The sequence below is a fragment of the Alnus glutinosa genome, chromosome 1 (assembly GCF_958979055.1).
Source record: "Alnus glutinosa chromosome 1, dhAlnGlut1.1, whole genome shotgun sequence".
In the NCBI taxonomy this organism is placed as follows: Eukaryota; Viridiplantae; Streptophyta; class Magnoliopsida; order Fagales; family Betulaceae; genus Alnus; species Alnus glutinosa.
Genome location: NC_084886.1, coordinates 48,688,191 through 48,703,319, shown reverse-complemented (window position 1 = coordinate 48,703,319; position 15,129 = coordinate 48,688,191). Strand labels below are relative to the sequence as shown.

Below are 15,129 nucleotides of genomic sequence, written 5' to 3'. Positions count from 1 at the left end.
TACCAGCCACGTCAGCTTGTTGTAAAGCTATTGTGAGAAATGAGTGTAGGGATCATTTCTCTTCTTTTAAATGTATCTTAAAGTTGTGCATTAATTATACACTTATTGTAATTTTAACATTATTATGTATATATACACGTGGCCTTTGGGCTTTGCAACCTTCTGTATAATTCACGCAAAGACCTAATGGGAAACACGTCAGCAACGAACTCGCACCAACACTGAGGGTAGTTTACCACGTGGCAGGGTTGTAGAGGGTCAAAAAAGCTGAATTTCCTTGGAGCACAGTGACAAGAAACCTAACCCTAGCTAGCTTCTTAAATTAGTGTCGGCTATAAGCATATCACACACGCAAAAGTAAAACTATTCAGTCTTTGTGTGGGACCCGCACACCATGACATACTTGTAACGACTGTTTTTTTTTTTTTTTTTTTTTTTTTTTTTTTTTAAAGATACATGAAAAAAAAACAGAATTACAAAAGAAATAAAAAACAACAAAAACAAGATGCGGCCCAATAATTCGTGACACGGATGTTAAAAACTGAAGCCACCAATTAAGGTGGTAAAAAATGTATAAAAAGTTTCAAAAACTCAAACACCAACACGGAATAAACAAAAATAAGTTACAACAGAAAAACTCGAAACAAAACATAACAACAATACAAAAACAGGAAAATAACCAACAACAGAGGCCGGAAGGGAGGGGAGTGGGAGCCACCTCTGGTGGCACGTTCTAAGTAAGGTATCCGACTTGATCATTAATTATCATGTGTGTGTATATATATATACACTGCTTCTATACGTACCTCTATACTCATGTGATGGTAACTTGATATATATATATATATATAAGTAATAATTTATTGTACTTCCTAAGAAAATATAAGAATTTATTGAGAAAATTCAACAACAAATATTAAGTGTCTTCAAATAGCGACGGAATCAGAATTTTGGTTCATTGGAACATGCGGGGCAAGATTAACAAATAGAAATGAACAAAAATTAGTTAACAATATTAAAAATATAACTAATAAAATAAATAAGCAATTAATTCAACAAAAATTAATTATCATTTAAAACATGTAAATGTAATTTTTAATTTATTTTTTCACATCTAATTAATGTTAATTTATTCGGTTGTCTCTAACAAATTTTCATATTTTGAGATTATTACATGATTTCGATCTTCATTACTAATAGAACTCTTGAATATTTCATTATCAATATGCATAATCAAACAATCGTAGTCGTTAGTTTTGATTGTCATTTAAACGTGCAGCATATCTTCTTATAATTGCAATACTATTTCCAAGGGCAGACCCACTTGTAAGGGTGGGGGGACAAAAGTTTTAAATTTCCTTCTAAAATATATAATTTTTAAAATTTGTCCCCCAAAATAATGTTGTTTGTCCCCTTCAAAAAATTTCTTTTAGTTTTCCCCCAAAATAATGTTATTTGTCCCCCCCAAAATAATCTTTGTGTATATGTATTTATATAAATTTGTCCCCCGCATAAAAAATTTTGATTCCGCCCCTGACTATTTCATTACAAGAATAAGCATCACTTTCATCAGAATAAATAAACAATATTTGTCAAAGTTAATTTTTATTTCTTCCTCAATATCTAATTCATTTATCTTTTTTTAACTAAATATATTACTTTCATAATTAGTACTTTCGACTAAATTTGTTGAGTTTAGGCATTAACAATATTAATTTTCAAATAAAAGTTTGACTAGATTATAAACTCCTGCTTGTAGGAGCTATATCCTTTAGATAGTTTCGTTAAAGTCGTTACCCCAGTGTTGGTTTCACCCAAATCGTTACCTAGTCGGCTAGTCATATGAAAGCATCCTTACCAATATTGAATTTGGATTCTCAGCAGCTTTGCTGCCCCGACAAGCAACAAATGTTCGTAAGAGACGTCTTATGAGATTTATCTGTCACTTTTAGCTTTTTTAAACCAGATTTCTTAGGAGATCACCTATCCTGATACTATTATCGCAGAAGCATGTTTAACTGCAAGTTCTGATAGGTATAAGACCATCACGGTTTTAAAACGCATTGTGTCAAGAATAGTATATTTATACATTAAGCACATCCGATTCTCATTCTCATACCCAATCGATATATGTGCATTGGGCGTCACATCATAGATTGATTTTCAAGTCCAAGTATTAAAAGCATGTTATAACTTGACTTTTGATATTTGAATTTTGACAACTATGCAAGTTGGCTAAATTCTTTTTTTTTTTTAAATAATAATAAAAAAAAAATTACAGAAAACTCAAATGTTTTGAGAATCAACTATAGTTAGAGTACTGAGAATCAGATTTCCTACAAATTTTATAAAATTTCAAATTATGAAATTTAGGTAGTTCCTTGCATCAAACAATTAGCTTAAAAAATACCACTCAATAAAAAGGTTGCATGCTGCCGAGAAAGCCAAAAAGATTTTTCCTCCAAAAAAAAAAAAAAAAAAAAGGTTTTCTTCTCGCTTTTGTTTTATAAGTTTTTTATTCATAAAACTAAAAACAATTTTTTGCTGAAAGTTTTTATATAATAAAGAACTCAAAAACCTAATCAAATTAAATATATTCAATTATCATATGTAACATGTTACATTTTTCAAGTCATTTTATACAAATAATGAACTAAATCCCGTAATTTGAGAATCATCCCGATCGTAATGGTTCTCAAAAACCATCTAGAAAGTATTTAAGCCCGGCCCCGTTGCCTTGAACTCTTCAAACAAGTTGGAGGTAGCTCGGTTTCTTAAAAACTGAAATATCTCTGAAAAAGTTCAAACTATCAAACAGGACCTAAATCCCTTAATTAACAAATTTATATTTAAATTCAAAGCTCTCCAATTGAAAACCACGATCGAGCTCTAGGCTACATTAGCCTTTTTTTTCAATCTCATTAGCTAGGTAGGTCTACTGCTGATGCTGCTTGCGTATGTACTGACATATGTAAATGAGTGCACAAAACAAATACTATATATAAGACAAACAAAAACAAAAAAAAAAAAAAAAGAAATCACAATTCTAATATATATCCTCAGCTCTTCCAGCTTTTAAGAGATTTTATATTTTATATATGTATATAAAACACTCGATTCAGATCTCATAAAGCAATCTCAACTAATTAATCTTGAGTGCCGTCATTGCATAGTTCATCTCCCTCTCACCAAACAAATCTTATAATAACTAGGACAACCATTTATTTAAATTATTGCGTTTTTTTTTTTTTTTTTTTTTTTTTTTAAATTTTTTGAAAGCATGAGCACCAAGGTTTCAGTTGCTATATATTGAACCAGATATAAATTGATACGGAAAACAAGTATCCATGCATGCATAAAAAAGCATGTTATCATTAATTAATTTCTTATACAACAATACTTAAACTTTTTAATCGACAAATCATATATAAATTTTATTTACTACGTACTTGAAATGGGTGTTTGTCTAACAATTAGTGACAAGATGCATGCTTGGAGAAGTATAATAATAATAATAAACTACCGATAAATATAATAAACCCACATGGAAAATGATTAGTTGAAAATACAATAAGAAAATGGTGGAAGCACATGGAAGAAAATGATTGTGGGTAAGCAGCCAAATACTTAAATAAAAAGTCTACGAAACAGGAATTGACAGTACACGGTGGCGGTGGGAGACCACACTCGATAGGAAAGACAGTCAATGAGAATCTCTTCTTTGGTCGTCATCGTATCATGATTGCCTTCCTAGCTATTTCGTGTCTTAATAAATTTTCACCTTCTCAATCTCAACTGCCCATTGCATCGATATCCTTCACATATATATTATCGCGATTGTCATGCATGCATGCATGCCAATACTATATTATATATATTCTTCTCCAATCCTAGCTAGCTAGCTAGTTAGGTAGGCTCCTTCCCAGCTCTATTAATGTCCGGCCGTAAGAAAAAGAAAAATTCTCACTCCCAAGTTTGGGAGCACAATCTTTTACAAAATTCGTAAATTCGTTACGAATTCGATATAAAATTAACGGATTATATAAATTGGGTTAAGATTGAATTATTAATTTTATACACATAGCTTAATATGAGCCGTTGACAATTATTTACATAACCTGTGAATCTTGAATTGAACCCAATACAAAAATTAGTAGATTATGATTAAGAGGTATAACCCATACGTTTAATTAAATTGATCGGGTTATGGTTGATTTATATAGTCTTATACTTATGTCTCAACGTAATCCAAATTCAACACGCGAATATAAATTGTCACTCCTACTAACAAGGGGGGTTGTGATCGAACATTAATAGCCTCAAAATTAAATTAGGTTAATTAAAGTGCATGTCGATCTTGATCAGTTAACTCAGTGCCATTATTAAGTGTTTTTAAACCAAAAGCCAAACTCAAGCTCGATCAAGCCCAGCCATCTTGCCTTGTGATCAAAAGTTTTTATTTGAACTATGCTTAGAAAGTCATAATGAGCTGGCCAAATTTTTTTTTTTTTTTTTTTTATTTTTTTGAACAAAGAGCATATGCTATCATATATTACTGAATAAAGACCCAGGGCAAGAACACAAACAAGAAGTTCAAGACCCCAATATCATAAACCAGATAATTTTAACTTGAAACAGCAACCTGAACAATACAAAATTGTTACAGGGACAACAATGAGCCACTCTTTACATTTAAGCACACATCACAAATAGAAGATAGCAGATCTAGCTCCTAGGCCAACAAATAGTCCAGTAACTTTTAAGCATCACAGAGGCAAACTATGAAAAGAACACTAAAAAATGAAATAAAATACCCTAAAGCAGAAACACAAATCGGGACCAGCGTTGGGTGGAGCCGTTGCCGTGTACCACACGCGCCGCCATCGGAGACCTCATCAGCATCAGAAATCCACCAGAAGACCTCGGATCCACCGAAAAACCCCCAACCTTGCTTTGGAAGACAAGCCGTGACCCACACGCACCAGACCAGGGAGAGACTTCCCTGTCGCGTGTAGGCTATGCGCCGAGCGTGAAGGACCGACATGGCCGTGGCTAGAGGCTGCTGGACCAGAAGAAGCCGGCGACCACTGTGGTGAGGCGCGTGTCTTGGAAGAATCCGTCGAAGTGAACAGATCTGACACTAAAAAAAGAAACCCAAATTTAAGCTAGGTTAATCTCAAGTTTGATTTTGAAACAAACCCCACACACCCACGTTATTATAAAATGCTAAATCGGATGTGAGAAGGATGCATGTAAAGAGTAATTTCTTTTTTGTATCATTTCAAATGTTATGTGGTTTCAAAATTATTATTGGATCAAAATCTAATAATAATTATCTAAAATTTAATGATGATTTTAAAAGCCAGATGGCATTTGTGAGGACACAAAAACTCTAATCCTCTTTATAAAATAACTCGGATGTAAATGGACTAAATAATATGTCTCTTTATATATATATATATATATATATATATATATATTCAAAGCTATTTTTTTTTTTTTTAATGAAACAACTAATTAGTTGATTAACATGCATCTTATCTCAAAAGAATGTCATTAATTTGCAGTGTCACTGCGGGCCTTATCTAAGATAAGCTCCATTGATCGAGTTTAGATTTGCTTTACTGAGTTAGATTTGTTTTAATTATAATAATAAATGTAATTAAACAAGCTATAACAGAATCGAGTTTCAAGATATTAATAAACGAGTTGGCTCAATCCTGTTAAACGAGTTGGCTCAATTCTATTTGAACCATCATAATTTTTCATGCGATTTCAGTTTATGTTCCGTTTATTTCGACGTAAAATGGTTTTAGAGAAGTCATTTTTTAAGAAAATATTTTTCACCGAAAGCATTTTTCGGTATTTGGCACGCACGAAAAATCACATATTTTTTAGATTTTCATTCAATCATATTAACTTATAAAAATCGATTTTTATTCACAACATATAAATATTAATATAAAAAAATTAAAAGAAAAAAAAAATTCAATGGTGACGAGATTTTGTTATTGACGGGCAGGATTACAGCTACTATAGCCGGAATCTGGACAATTTTGTTTGAATCTGGATTGGCCGGATTTCTGAGAAAGTGGCTGGAATTTGGCCAAAACGACGGGAATTCGGCACAGAACAGCCGGCCAGAATTCCACCATTCTGGCCACATTCTTGCCAGCCGGCCATAATCTGGCTGTTCTAGCCAGATGGCCGAAATACAATCATTCAAGTCGCTGGAATCTAGGCCGGTTGGATTCCAGCAAAGGTGGCTGAATTTCGATCGCTGGAATCCGATGAAAGTGATCGACTCTTAGTTGTTGAATGCAAGTCACTACATAAGTGAAATTTAAACTATTTTACGCCAAAACAAACGAACCATTAAATGAAAAAAAGAAAAAAAGAAAAAGAAAAAAGAAAGTCAAAAAATTAAAATATATATATATTCGCAAGAGGGAGGGGCAGCTATATATATATATATATATAGTGGACCAAAATCTACCAAGTTCTTTCCCTGCTAGCCACAAGGTCCTCGTTGCTTTACAGCCAATGATCATGACATCATTGCTGGTTCACTAGTCAATATGGGGGTTAGGATAATAGGGCTCTCGATCCGGGATTTTCCTTCTAATCTTACCTCATTATCCACCTTCACAAGTCACGTTTTTATTTATTTATTTATTTTATTTTTAATATCTAAATAATTAATATATATCTCTTAACAAACCCTAGATTTTAGAAAAATCTGCCCTTCAACTTTTCTTAAACATGATTTCCTTCTATAGGTAATTTGGACCGGTAATCACCTTTCTGGTTTCACCATTTCATAGTATTTGCCCAAAACAGATTATTTTAGTTGGATTAACGAAATTTAAAATGGGATTATTAGAAGAATAGTTTATAGCGATTATATTTAATTAACCTCTCTTCAACATATTTGTCTAAGAGATTAGTTTTGAAAAATGATTTTTTAAACCAAGCTGCTAGAAAGAGTTGGTAAAAGGAATTCAAGTTACACTACTAAGACGTACATTAATTACCAAAGAAGAAGATTAGTTCAATGGTCGTTCAAAATCAGTTGTGATAGCTAGAAGACTTGTCAAAAAAGTTACTTGGAAGCTATATACATACCAAAGAATAAAATAGTTTTTTTTTTTTTTTTTTTTAATAATTAACAAAACTATTTAGTCTTCTATGGGATATAATTAATTAATTGTCAAATAGACAAGATACACTAGTGGTTAGAATTTTGGTGGTTACTATAGTGGTTGCTCTATGGAAATGCTGCAGAGATTTTGGGTGCATTTTTTTTTTTTTTTTTAGATATTTTGTTTTGGGTTAGATTCAAAGTCAACTCCTTTAGGTTGCTAGCGATTCTAGCTTCTATTAATTGCTTTTTAGGTTGCGTTTGGGATTGCGATTTTGTAGACAATAAGTACGATTTTAAACCAAATCGCAGAACATAGATCGTTTGAGAACTGCGTTTTTAAAAATTGCGATTTGAAAACGCAGAAAATCTGATTTTTCAAATCGCAGATAAGATGATGCTTTTTTGAAAACGTAGAATTTTAAAGATAAATTCGCGATTTTAAAGGCTAAACTGCATTTTTAAAAATCACTTTTTTCAAATCGCATATTTTAAAATCGTTATTTTAAATCGCACTTTTTGAAATCGCAAACCCAAACGAATCCTTAATTGGAGTTTTAGGTTTTTCGGGTGTAATATTTTAGTTTTGTTTGCCGTTTCTAACTTTTTTGTATGCGTTTGTTTGTATGAGCCCCCTTTTGTTATTAAAGTATAATTGAATTATTAAATTTATTTTTTTTTATCAGTTTAAACTTTTAAGAAAAATTGTGATTTAACAGGTTTTTACTTTTTAGGCGTTTTGTTTTTTTAGGGTTGCCTACATGGTCGCTTTTTGTTGTTGAGTTTTTTCAATAAATTCTCCCTTATCCAAAGAAAAAAAAAAATGTCAAGAATATGGTCGTTAGTGGGATGTATTATTTTCAACTTTTTGGATTAATTAAAAAGTTAGCTTCAATTTCAGAATATACGTACAACACCTATACATTTCTAGGGAAAAAATTGGCAATAATTGGACTTTGAGTCACAGGTAACAAGAAGGGAATATTGTTCCGTAACGTAAAGACCTTGTTTAAAAGTGCCTATCTTTGAACAACCACTACCCAAATGTTCCGTTTGAGCCTGAAAACACTAATTTATACTAAGGTAATCGTAATAGGGAAAAATGTAAAATTAGATTTTGTGGTTGGCTTAATTTACAAATCATTCATTGTGTTATCAAAGTGAACACCAATAATTAAATAATTTGAATGACATGTGTTACTCTTAATAAAAAAAAAAAAAAAAATTAAAACTAAAAAAAATAAAATGAAAGAAGTGGTTATTGGAGGTGGGGGTGACCTTCGGGCGACCCCTAGATCAATCTGGGGGCGGCCACGCTCCCTATGAGATCGGGAGGAGTTGAGTGCGCGGCAGGATGGCTTGAGTTCTAGGTATATATTGGAGGCCCAATAGTCAAATTTGAGACGGGTCCAAAATGTCAGTTATTGTGAAAGATTCCTATAGGTGAATTTTGATGTATGGTGCCTAGTTTTTTATTTATTTTTTATTATTTTTATTTTTATTCAATGTATAGTGCCTAGTTAGTTTGGAATTTTTTTTTTTTTTTTTTTTAACAAAGGAAGACCCTTTCATTGCTCCAATAAAAGCCTAAAGGCATACAACGAATAGAGATACAAGAATTCCTACACACTAAATCACGATAAACCTGATTTAAAGCAGCTACTTAAATAATAAAAACATACATTACAAGACCGGCATTTGAGCCTCTCTTTATAATAAAGCGCATACAACAAATAAAATAAGGTCGATCTAGCACCAAAGCCATCTAAACAATCCCAGTAACATCTAAGTCATTACAAAGACAAATTGTGAAGAAAAGAAAAAAGGGAAAAGTACACATATTTCCCCTCAAACTACCACTCAATTGTCAATGTACCTCCCAAACTACCAATTGTGTTAATGTCCCTCCTTAAACTACCAAAAAATGTCAATGTTCCCCCTAATACCAACAAAAAGACAAAAATGACCTAATTTTTTTTTTTCATAAGACAAAAATGTCCTTCTAAATTCAAAAAATAAACTAAAACTAAAAAATAAAAAGAAAATAAAAAACTAAAAAAATAATTTTTTCAAAACATAATTAAATAATTAAATAAAAAACAATAAAGAACGATTTTTAAAAACTGATTTAAAAAAAAAACTGAAAATTATTTTTTTAACAAAAAAAAAGCGAAAAAAAAGAAAGAAGAAAAATCAGTTTTTAAGTTTTTTTATTATTTTTTTGGTATAAATTTTTGTTATTTTATATATTTTTTTTAATATTTTTTTACTTTTTATTTTATTTTAATAATTTTATGAAGGGTATTTTTGTCATTCGGGGGATATTGACATTTTTTTGTAGTTTAAGGAGGGACATTGACACAATTGGTAGTTTGGGGGATACATTGACAATGATGTGGTAGTTTAAGGGAGTTATGTGTATTTTTCCCAAGAAAAAAAAACTACAAAAAAACTGAAAAAACTAGAACATTAAATCAGAGCTATTGCTGCTAGGAACGCCACCATCGCTGGAGGTGGCGCGTGCAAAACACGCGCCACCGCCGGAAGCCTTGAAAGCCAGTCGACCACCAGCAATCACCCGGTAGACACTCCTCTCGACTTGGAAAGTAGAGCATGACCTGCAGACACAGCCTAGGGAGAGAAACCTCTGTGGCGCATGCTGGCCACGCGCCATGCACTGACGCCCGACACGGCCGAGGAAAGAGGCAATTGGACCAGAGGGAGGCGTTGGACACTACTGAGGGGCGCGTGTCTTGAAGAAGCCGACAGAAACTCTTAAATTTGGCATCAAAGATACGGTCAAAAAAGGGAAAACACGACCAGAAAAGCCGAAGACACGCCAGAACAACATTCATGCCACCGACACCTGAAAAAACCTTCCTGCCAAAGAGAAAAAAGGAATGAAGGAAACAACAAAAAACACAAAAACTCCAGAGTCCAAACAATGGCTCAAAGAAGGTCAGCCACCACTGAAATCAAGCTAGGGGGAAAAAAAATATCCACTGAATCTAACTAGGGAGACAAAACAAAAGCCTCCTAAGCCCAAAGGCTAGGAGGGAGACAAAATAAAATAAACCAGGAGGGAGGCTTCCTTCCTCAAAAGAACATGCTTACAAAGAGTTCTCTCTTAAAGGGTTTCTCTCTCCGGGAGGAGCAAGTTTTTTGAGAAAGCGTTAGATGAGTTTGGAATCTAGATAGATATAAAGTCAAACGGCTAGGATTGTTTTGCCTTTTACAAAGTCAGATACAAAATGTCATTATGGCTGATTAAAGGCAAAAGAGGGCAGCCATAGAAATTGAAATGAACATTTCAACTTTTCCAAAAGTTAGCCTCTCTTTTTGGGAATGTCCAAACATGCTAGTCTTAATCACAAAGTTCCGTAACTTAAACACCAAGAAGATTAGAGTTGTTCGACTTTCCAAGTAGAAACAATTTTGAATTAAGAAATCTTCCATTATCCTAATTGCGAACCTCCTTTATTAGGCTGTCCAAATGATAGAAATTTGGACAGTCTAGAAGAGGGGAGTTGCAAGACTCACCTACCCTGAGCAATTTAGGATGGAGGACTCACCTGCTCGGAATAAATGAACCTGCAACTCTTCTCAGGCTAGGCACCATGCTGAGTGGAGCCCACCTGCATGGCCCAAGAAATTGAGGTTTGACATGATTCACCATTAACAAGCAGCCACAGGCCTGGCATGAGATCATGTCAAAAGATTGCAGCCCAGTCCTGGCGCCCTAAGAAAGAAGCCCACCTCTTAGAGTGAAGTGCAGCCCATTTGAATTATGGCATCCTCCACTTGCTTCGATCATATTGCCGTTTATTGCAAGTTGGAAATATATATATGTAGTCTTTATAAGAGATGGATAACAAACAATTCTGGCCACAGAATTATTCATTTTATATATCTAAAGAGATATAACAATAAAGTCATAAAGCTCTGAGGAAAAAATAAGAAATATGCACGGCCAACTTTCACAGGATACACAAGTAGGGGTGCCTGCTAGCTTGGTGTGGGATGTCTACCGTGGCCTTCAGATTGGAAAGCTCATCGACGAGCTACTGCCTCATGTGGTTGGCCGGGTGGAACTTGTGGAAGGTGATGGCGGTGTCGGAACAATCCTCAAAGTTACCTTTCCACCAGGTATATATATATATATATATATATATATATATATATATATATAGGACAGTATCAAGTTTTGTTGAAATACAATTTTGCAAGTTCTTTCTCCGACTTTTGTCAAACACAATTTCGGGAGACATGGTCGGTGGTTCTTTGATATGATCATAATTATTTGGTCTTTGAGTCTTGTTATAGAGTCAACTAAGAAGTTTGGTTTCAATTCTTCTTAGTAGAGTTGGAGTCTTAGTCTAGAATTAATAGAGTCAATCTTAATTTTAGTCGGTCAGTTAGATAGTTTAAGAGTTCTATTTTGATTGCTAGTTATCAATGTAATCGATCAGTTTTGCTCCTTTATTTAAAGGGAGATTATTAATGAAGAAGTATGCATGATGATTACCGTTTGGTATAATACAGCTTATTGTGTTTAAGAGATTACAGCTCTCTCGAAGTAGCTATTAGAGATCACGGCTCCTTCCAACGAGCCCATCTATCATTTTTATGTGTTTTGAAGTAGTTGGTCCGAATCATTCTTCTATTCTTAATCATTTAGCTTCCACTACGTCATATTTTTTTACTAACAAGGTACCAATTTCAAAATCTTTTACTTTTTATGCAAGCTAATATTTTCCAAATTTGTCTCCAAATATAGAATTCTTCAGTAATAAACGTGGAACATTGTTTGTCTATTCATGGGGTCCGTTTGAAACAACATGCCTCTTTATGCAGCATGGAATTTCTTATTTCCACACATTCATAGATCATTTGAAATATTATTGGCAAATAATAATTTTCTCCATGTTATCAACTATTGCATCAACAATGTCATCTTTCTTTTGTGTGGCTAGGAACTCCTGGAGCAAGCTATTTGAAGGAAAGATTTACAAAAATTGATGATAACAAGCGTATAAAGGAAACAGAGGTTTTTGAAGGAGGATATAAAGACCTGGGGTTTCATCTTTACCGGATTCGCCTTGAGATCATTGAGAACGGCTCTGAATCAACTATTGTCAGATCAACTATAGAGTATGATGTAGATGACAAGTTTGCTGAGAATGCATCTCTTGTCACCACTAAGTCACTTGAAACTATAGCAGAAGTTGTTGGGGGGTATTTAGCTGAGAAGAAAGCCACTGCTCAATCAGAATCAGGCATATCAAACACGCATGCACAAGAAGCCACGAACAGTACCAAGCTTAGCTAGTACTGTTGCATCGTTGATGACAAGTAGTTAGTCTGGATCTGAAATTCTGCAGATGTATCAGTAAGATGAATGGTATATATATGCATCATCTGTGTAATAGATTGCTGAAGCAGGGGATTCTACATGATGACATGATGTGGTAGCGACCATGACCTCCCAGTGGTCAGGACCAATGTAAATATATGTGCTTCCCCATTGTGTAAATTAGAGTTTTACTGCATCTGCATGCAAGTCAGTCATATATGAGGCATATTGGTCTCACTAGTTTCTGATGAATGATTTCTAAGCTTTGTTGCAAATTTTGTAAATCCATTGAATTCACGGAAACTTTCAGCTACTAAAACAAAGTCTTGCAGGCCTCTTTCGAATAGTTTAGAGAACTATTAGAGAGATTGATACATCGGGGAGTCTTTTAGTGAGTCCATAACATAGCACGTTACATAGCATGTTAATATTCCACACAACCCAAAAGGTTCAGCCTATAGATTTAGGCCCAACTATACTATATTAACCACTCACACTTTTTACATCTTTTCAACGTGGGACATAATCCTTTTACACTCACACATGTATACTCAACAAGAACAAAGCCAGCTGGACTAGCAGGTGACCTTTCCAAACAAGGGACATTGTATAATCCTCTAATTTCTCTCCAATAACCTGCCAGGAACCTTTGAAAGCAAATTTGCATCTTGATGCCACCTGTATTTCCAAATACGATTAATGGAAAGGATAGATTTGGCCTCAAAGCTAGCTTGATTCAAGTCACCAGCTTGGACCAAGGTAGTAGTAGCTCAAGAAGTGCTCCCAGCAGGGAGAGAATATTTCTTGAATTTTTTTTTTCTTTTAAATGAAAATTTTAATAACAGAGCTGAAAATATACTATCAGCTCCATCACTCTCTCTCTCTCTCTCTCTAGCCGTCCAAAAGCAGAAAGATTTAATCAGAAAATCCAAAATGACTGCCCCCCACCCGTCCAATTAGCCGACCAGAGCAGAAGGGTTAAGCTAAAGCTAATTAATCCAAAATGACCCCAAAGATATTTAATACTCTTTGCTCTTTTTGACTTGGCTTATTTAATTTGGTAAAGCATCTCTTGCTGGCCAAGTATATATATATATATATACATGCTACTAATGCAGTGAATAACCCAAAAATCTCAGCACTCAGAGAACATATTTGGGCAAGTTTCACATGAGCTGGAGGTACATGTCCCAGCGAGCGAAGCATGGGGTCTCTACAGCACACTTCGACTGTCAAAACTTGTGGAAAAAGAGCTCCCTGGCATGTATGATAAAATTGAGCTGCTAGAAGGTGATGGTGGAGTTGGAACCCTTTTCAAACTTACATTTCCACCAGGTATATGACAAATTTTCTTAATAATGATTTTTCATATTCATAACACTAATAGTGCCTCCATCTACATACATACCAACAATCAGCATAAACATAGAACATAATCAATCTAAACTAGCACGACGAGGTCTGGATTCTCAGTTATTACTGTGAATTCACAAAAACTTGGGAAGCCTAAAAGAGGAAAGTTGCAGGACAAACTTGCTCCGAACAACTTAGGATACGAGACCCACTTGCCCCGAGCCTCAGAACCCCCCTCTAATTATTTATTTATTTATTTATTTTGGATCAATATAAGAAATTTCATTCCAAACACAAGAATACAAATCACACTTCAGCATGCGGGTGTGTTTGTTTTGAATAATATTTAGAATAATATTCAACTTTTTTCAAAAACAAATTATATTTTATTCAACTTTTTCAAAAATTTTCAAATTTTATCTCACAAAGTCAAACCTCGTAATTCGCACAATAAATTCGAATAATATTCGGATTCAACACTCAAACAGACAATATCACCAAACTGGAACCCAAAAAACTATACAATAAACAACGCACATCCAAACTTCCTACTAACCAACTCACCAAACCCCCACCACAAAGGGAAACCCAAAAACCTACTCACAATACAGCAACTATACATTGAGCAGAACACCCAAACTAATCAGAAACAGAACAAAATCCAAACTGTTCTGCTTCCAGTAGCAGTCTTTCTTCCCCAAAGATTGACATTTACAGAATTGTAATTGAATTTCCTCTTTCCCTTCCCTCTCTTAGGGTTACTAATTTGGATTGGGATCTTCTGTAATTGAGCTGCCGGAATTTACTTATGGAATTGACTATAGATTTGAATTGTGATTATAAAGCGTGGTTTGATTGCATTAGGTACGCCGGAGATTACATATTACAAGGACAGGTTTACTAAGATTGATCGTGAGAATCGCATCAAAGAAGCGGAAGTGTGCGAAGGCGGAAATTTGAACGTCGGATTTAGTGCGTACCGTTTTCGCTTTGAAATCATAGAGAAGGAGGAGAATTCATGCATCATCAAATCAACAGTTGAGTATGAGTTGAAGGAAGAATATGCCGCCAATGTCTCTTTCGTCTCCATCGAGCCATTAGCAAAGATTGCAGAAACTGCCAAACAGCATCTTCTGAACATCAAAGCCAAAGATTAAAAATTAATATATACATTTGAATCATTGTTAAGAGTTAATGGAAAAAAGCAACGAGCATAAAAATGTTGGAAGAACTTATGAATGAATTGTGGAAGCTACCCTATTACCATGCACGAAATAGGATC

General features: G+C 34.1%; 3 protein-coding genes across 3 annotated transcripts; 2 read left to right on the top strand and 1 right to left on the bottom strand.

Annotated features, from left to right (window-relative positions):
• Positions 1–9,520: 9,520 nt before the first annotated feature.
• Positions 9,521–10,819, bottom strand: LOC133855200 (uncharacterized). Its single transcript, XM_062291406.1, has 2 exons — positions 10,714–10,819; positions 9,521–10,021 (listed from the first exon to the last, which is right to left on the bottom strand). The coding sequence occupies exons 1-2, from the start codon at positions 10,815–10,817 to the stop codon at positions 9,631–9,633; spliced, it is 495 nt and encodes a 164-aa protein (XP_062147390.1). The 5' UTR covers positions 10,818–10,819; the 3' UTR covers positions 9,521–9,630.
• Positions 10,820–11,064: 245 nt separating this feature from the next.
• LOC133855184 (norbelladine synthase-like) lies at positions 11,065–12,746 on the top strand. Its single transcript, XM_062291405.1, has 2 exons — positions 11,065–11,287; positions 12,115–12,746. The coding sequence occupies exons 1-2, from the start codon at positions 11,104–11,106 to the stop codon at positions 12,468–12,470; spliced, it is 540 nt and encodes a 179-aa protein (XP_062147389.1). The 5' UTR covers positions 11,065–11,103; the 3' UTR covers positions 12,471–12,746.
• Positions 12,747–13,165: 419 nt separating this feature from the next.
• Positions 13,166–15,073, top strand: LOC133861108 (norbelladine synthase-like). Its single transcript, XM_062296820.1, has 3 exons — positions 13,166–13,253; positions 13,641–13,829; positions 14,712–15,073. The coding sequence occupies exons 1-3, from the start codon at positions 13,166–13,168 to the stop codon at positions 15,002–15,004; spliced, it is 570 nt and encodes a 189-aa protein (XP_062152804.1). The 3' UTR covers positions 15,005–15,073.
• Positions 15,074–15,129: the final 56 nt, after the last annotated feature.

What these genes read in the sequence shown, in the direction of transcription:
- LOC133861108 (XM_062296820.1), top strand. Translation starts at nt 13,166, where the DNA reads ATGCCACCTGTATTTCCAAATACGATTAATGGAAAGGATAGATTTGGC. An exon ending in AGTCACCAGCTTGGACCAAG is followed by an intron (nt 13,254 to 13,640) that starts GTAGTAGTAGCT and finishes CTCAGCACTCAG; the next exon opens with AGAACATATTTGGGCAAGTT. An exon ending in CAAACTTACATTTCCACCAG is followed by an intron (nt 13,830 to 14,711) that starts GTATATGACAAA and finishes TGATTGCATTAG; the next exon opens with GTACGCCGGAGATTACATAT.
- LOC133855200 (XM_062291406.1), bottom strand. Translation starts at nt 10,817, where the DNA reads ATGGTGAATCATGTCAAACCTCAATTTCTTGGGCCATGCAGGTGGGCT. An exon ending in GGTTCATTTATTCCGAGCAG is followed by an intron (nt 10,022 to 10,713) that starts GTGAGTCCTCCA and finishes TCTCTTTGGCAG; the next exon opens with GAAGGTTTTTTCAGGTGTCG.
- LOC133855184 (XM_062291405.1), top strand. Translation starts at nt 11,104, where the DNA reads ATGCACGGCCAACTTTCACAGGATACACAAGTAGGGGTGCCTGCTAGC. An exon ending in CAAAGTTACCTTTCCACCAG is followed by an intron (nt 11,288 to 12,114) that starts GTATATATATAT and finishes TTGTGTGGCTAG; the next exon opens with GAACTCCTGGAGCAAGCTAT.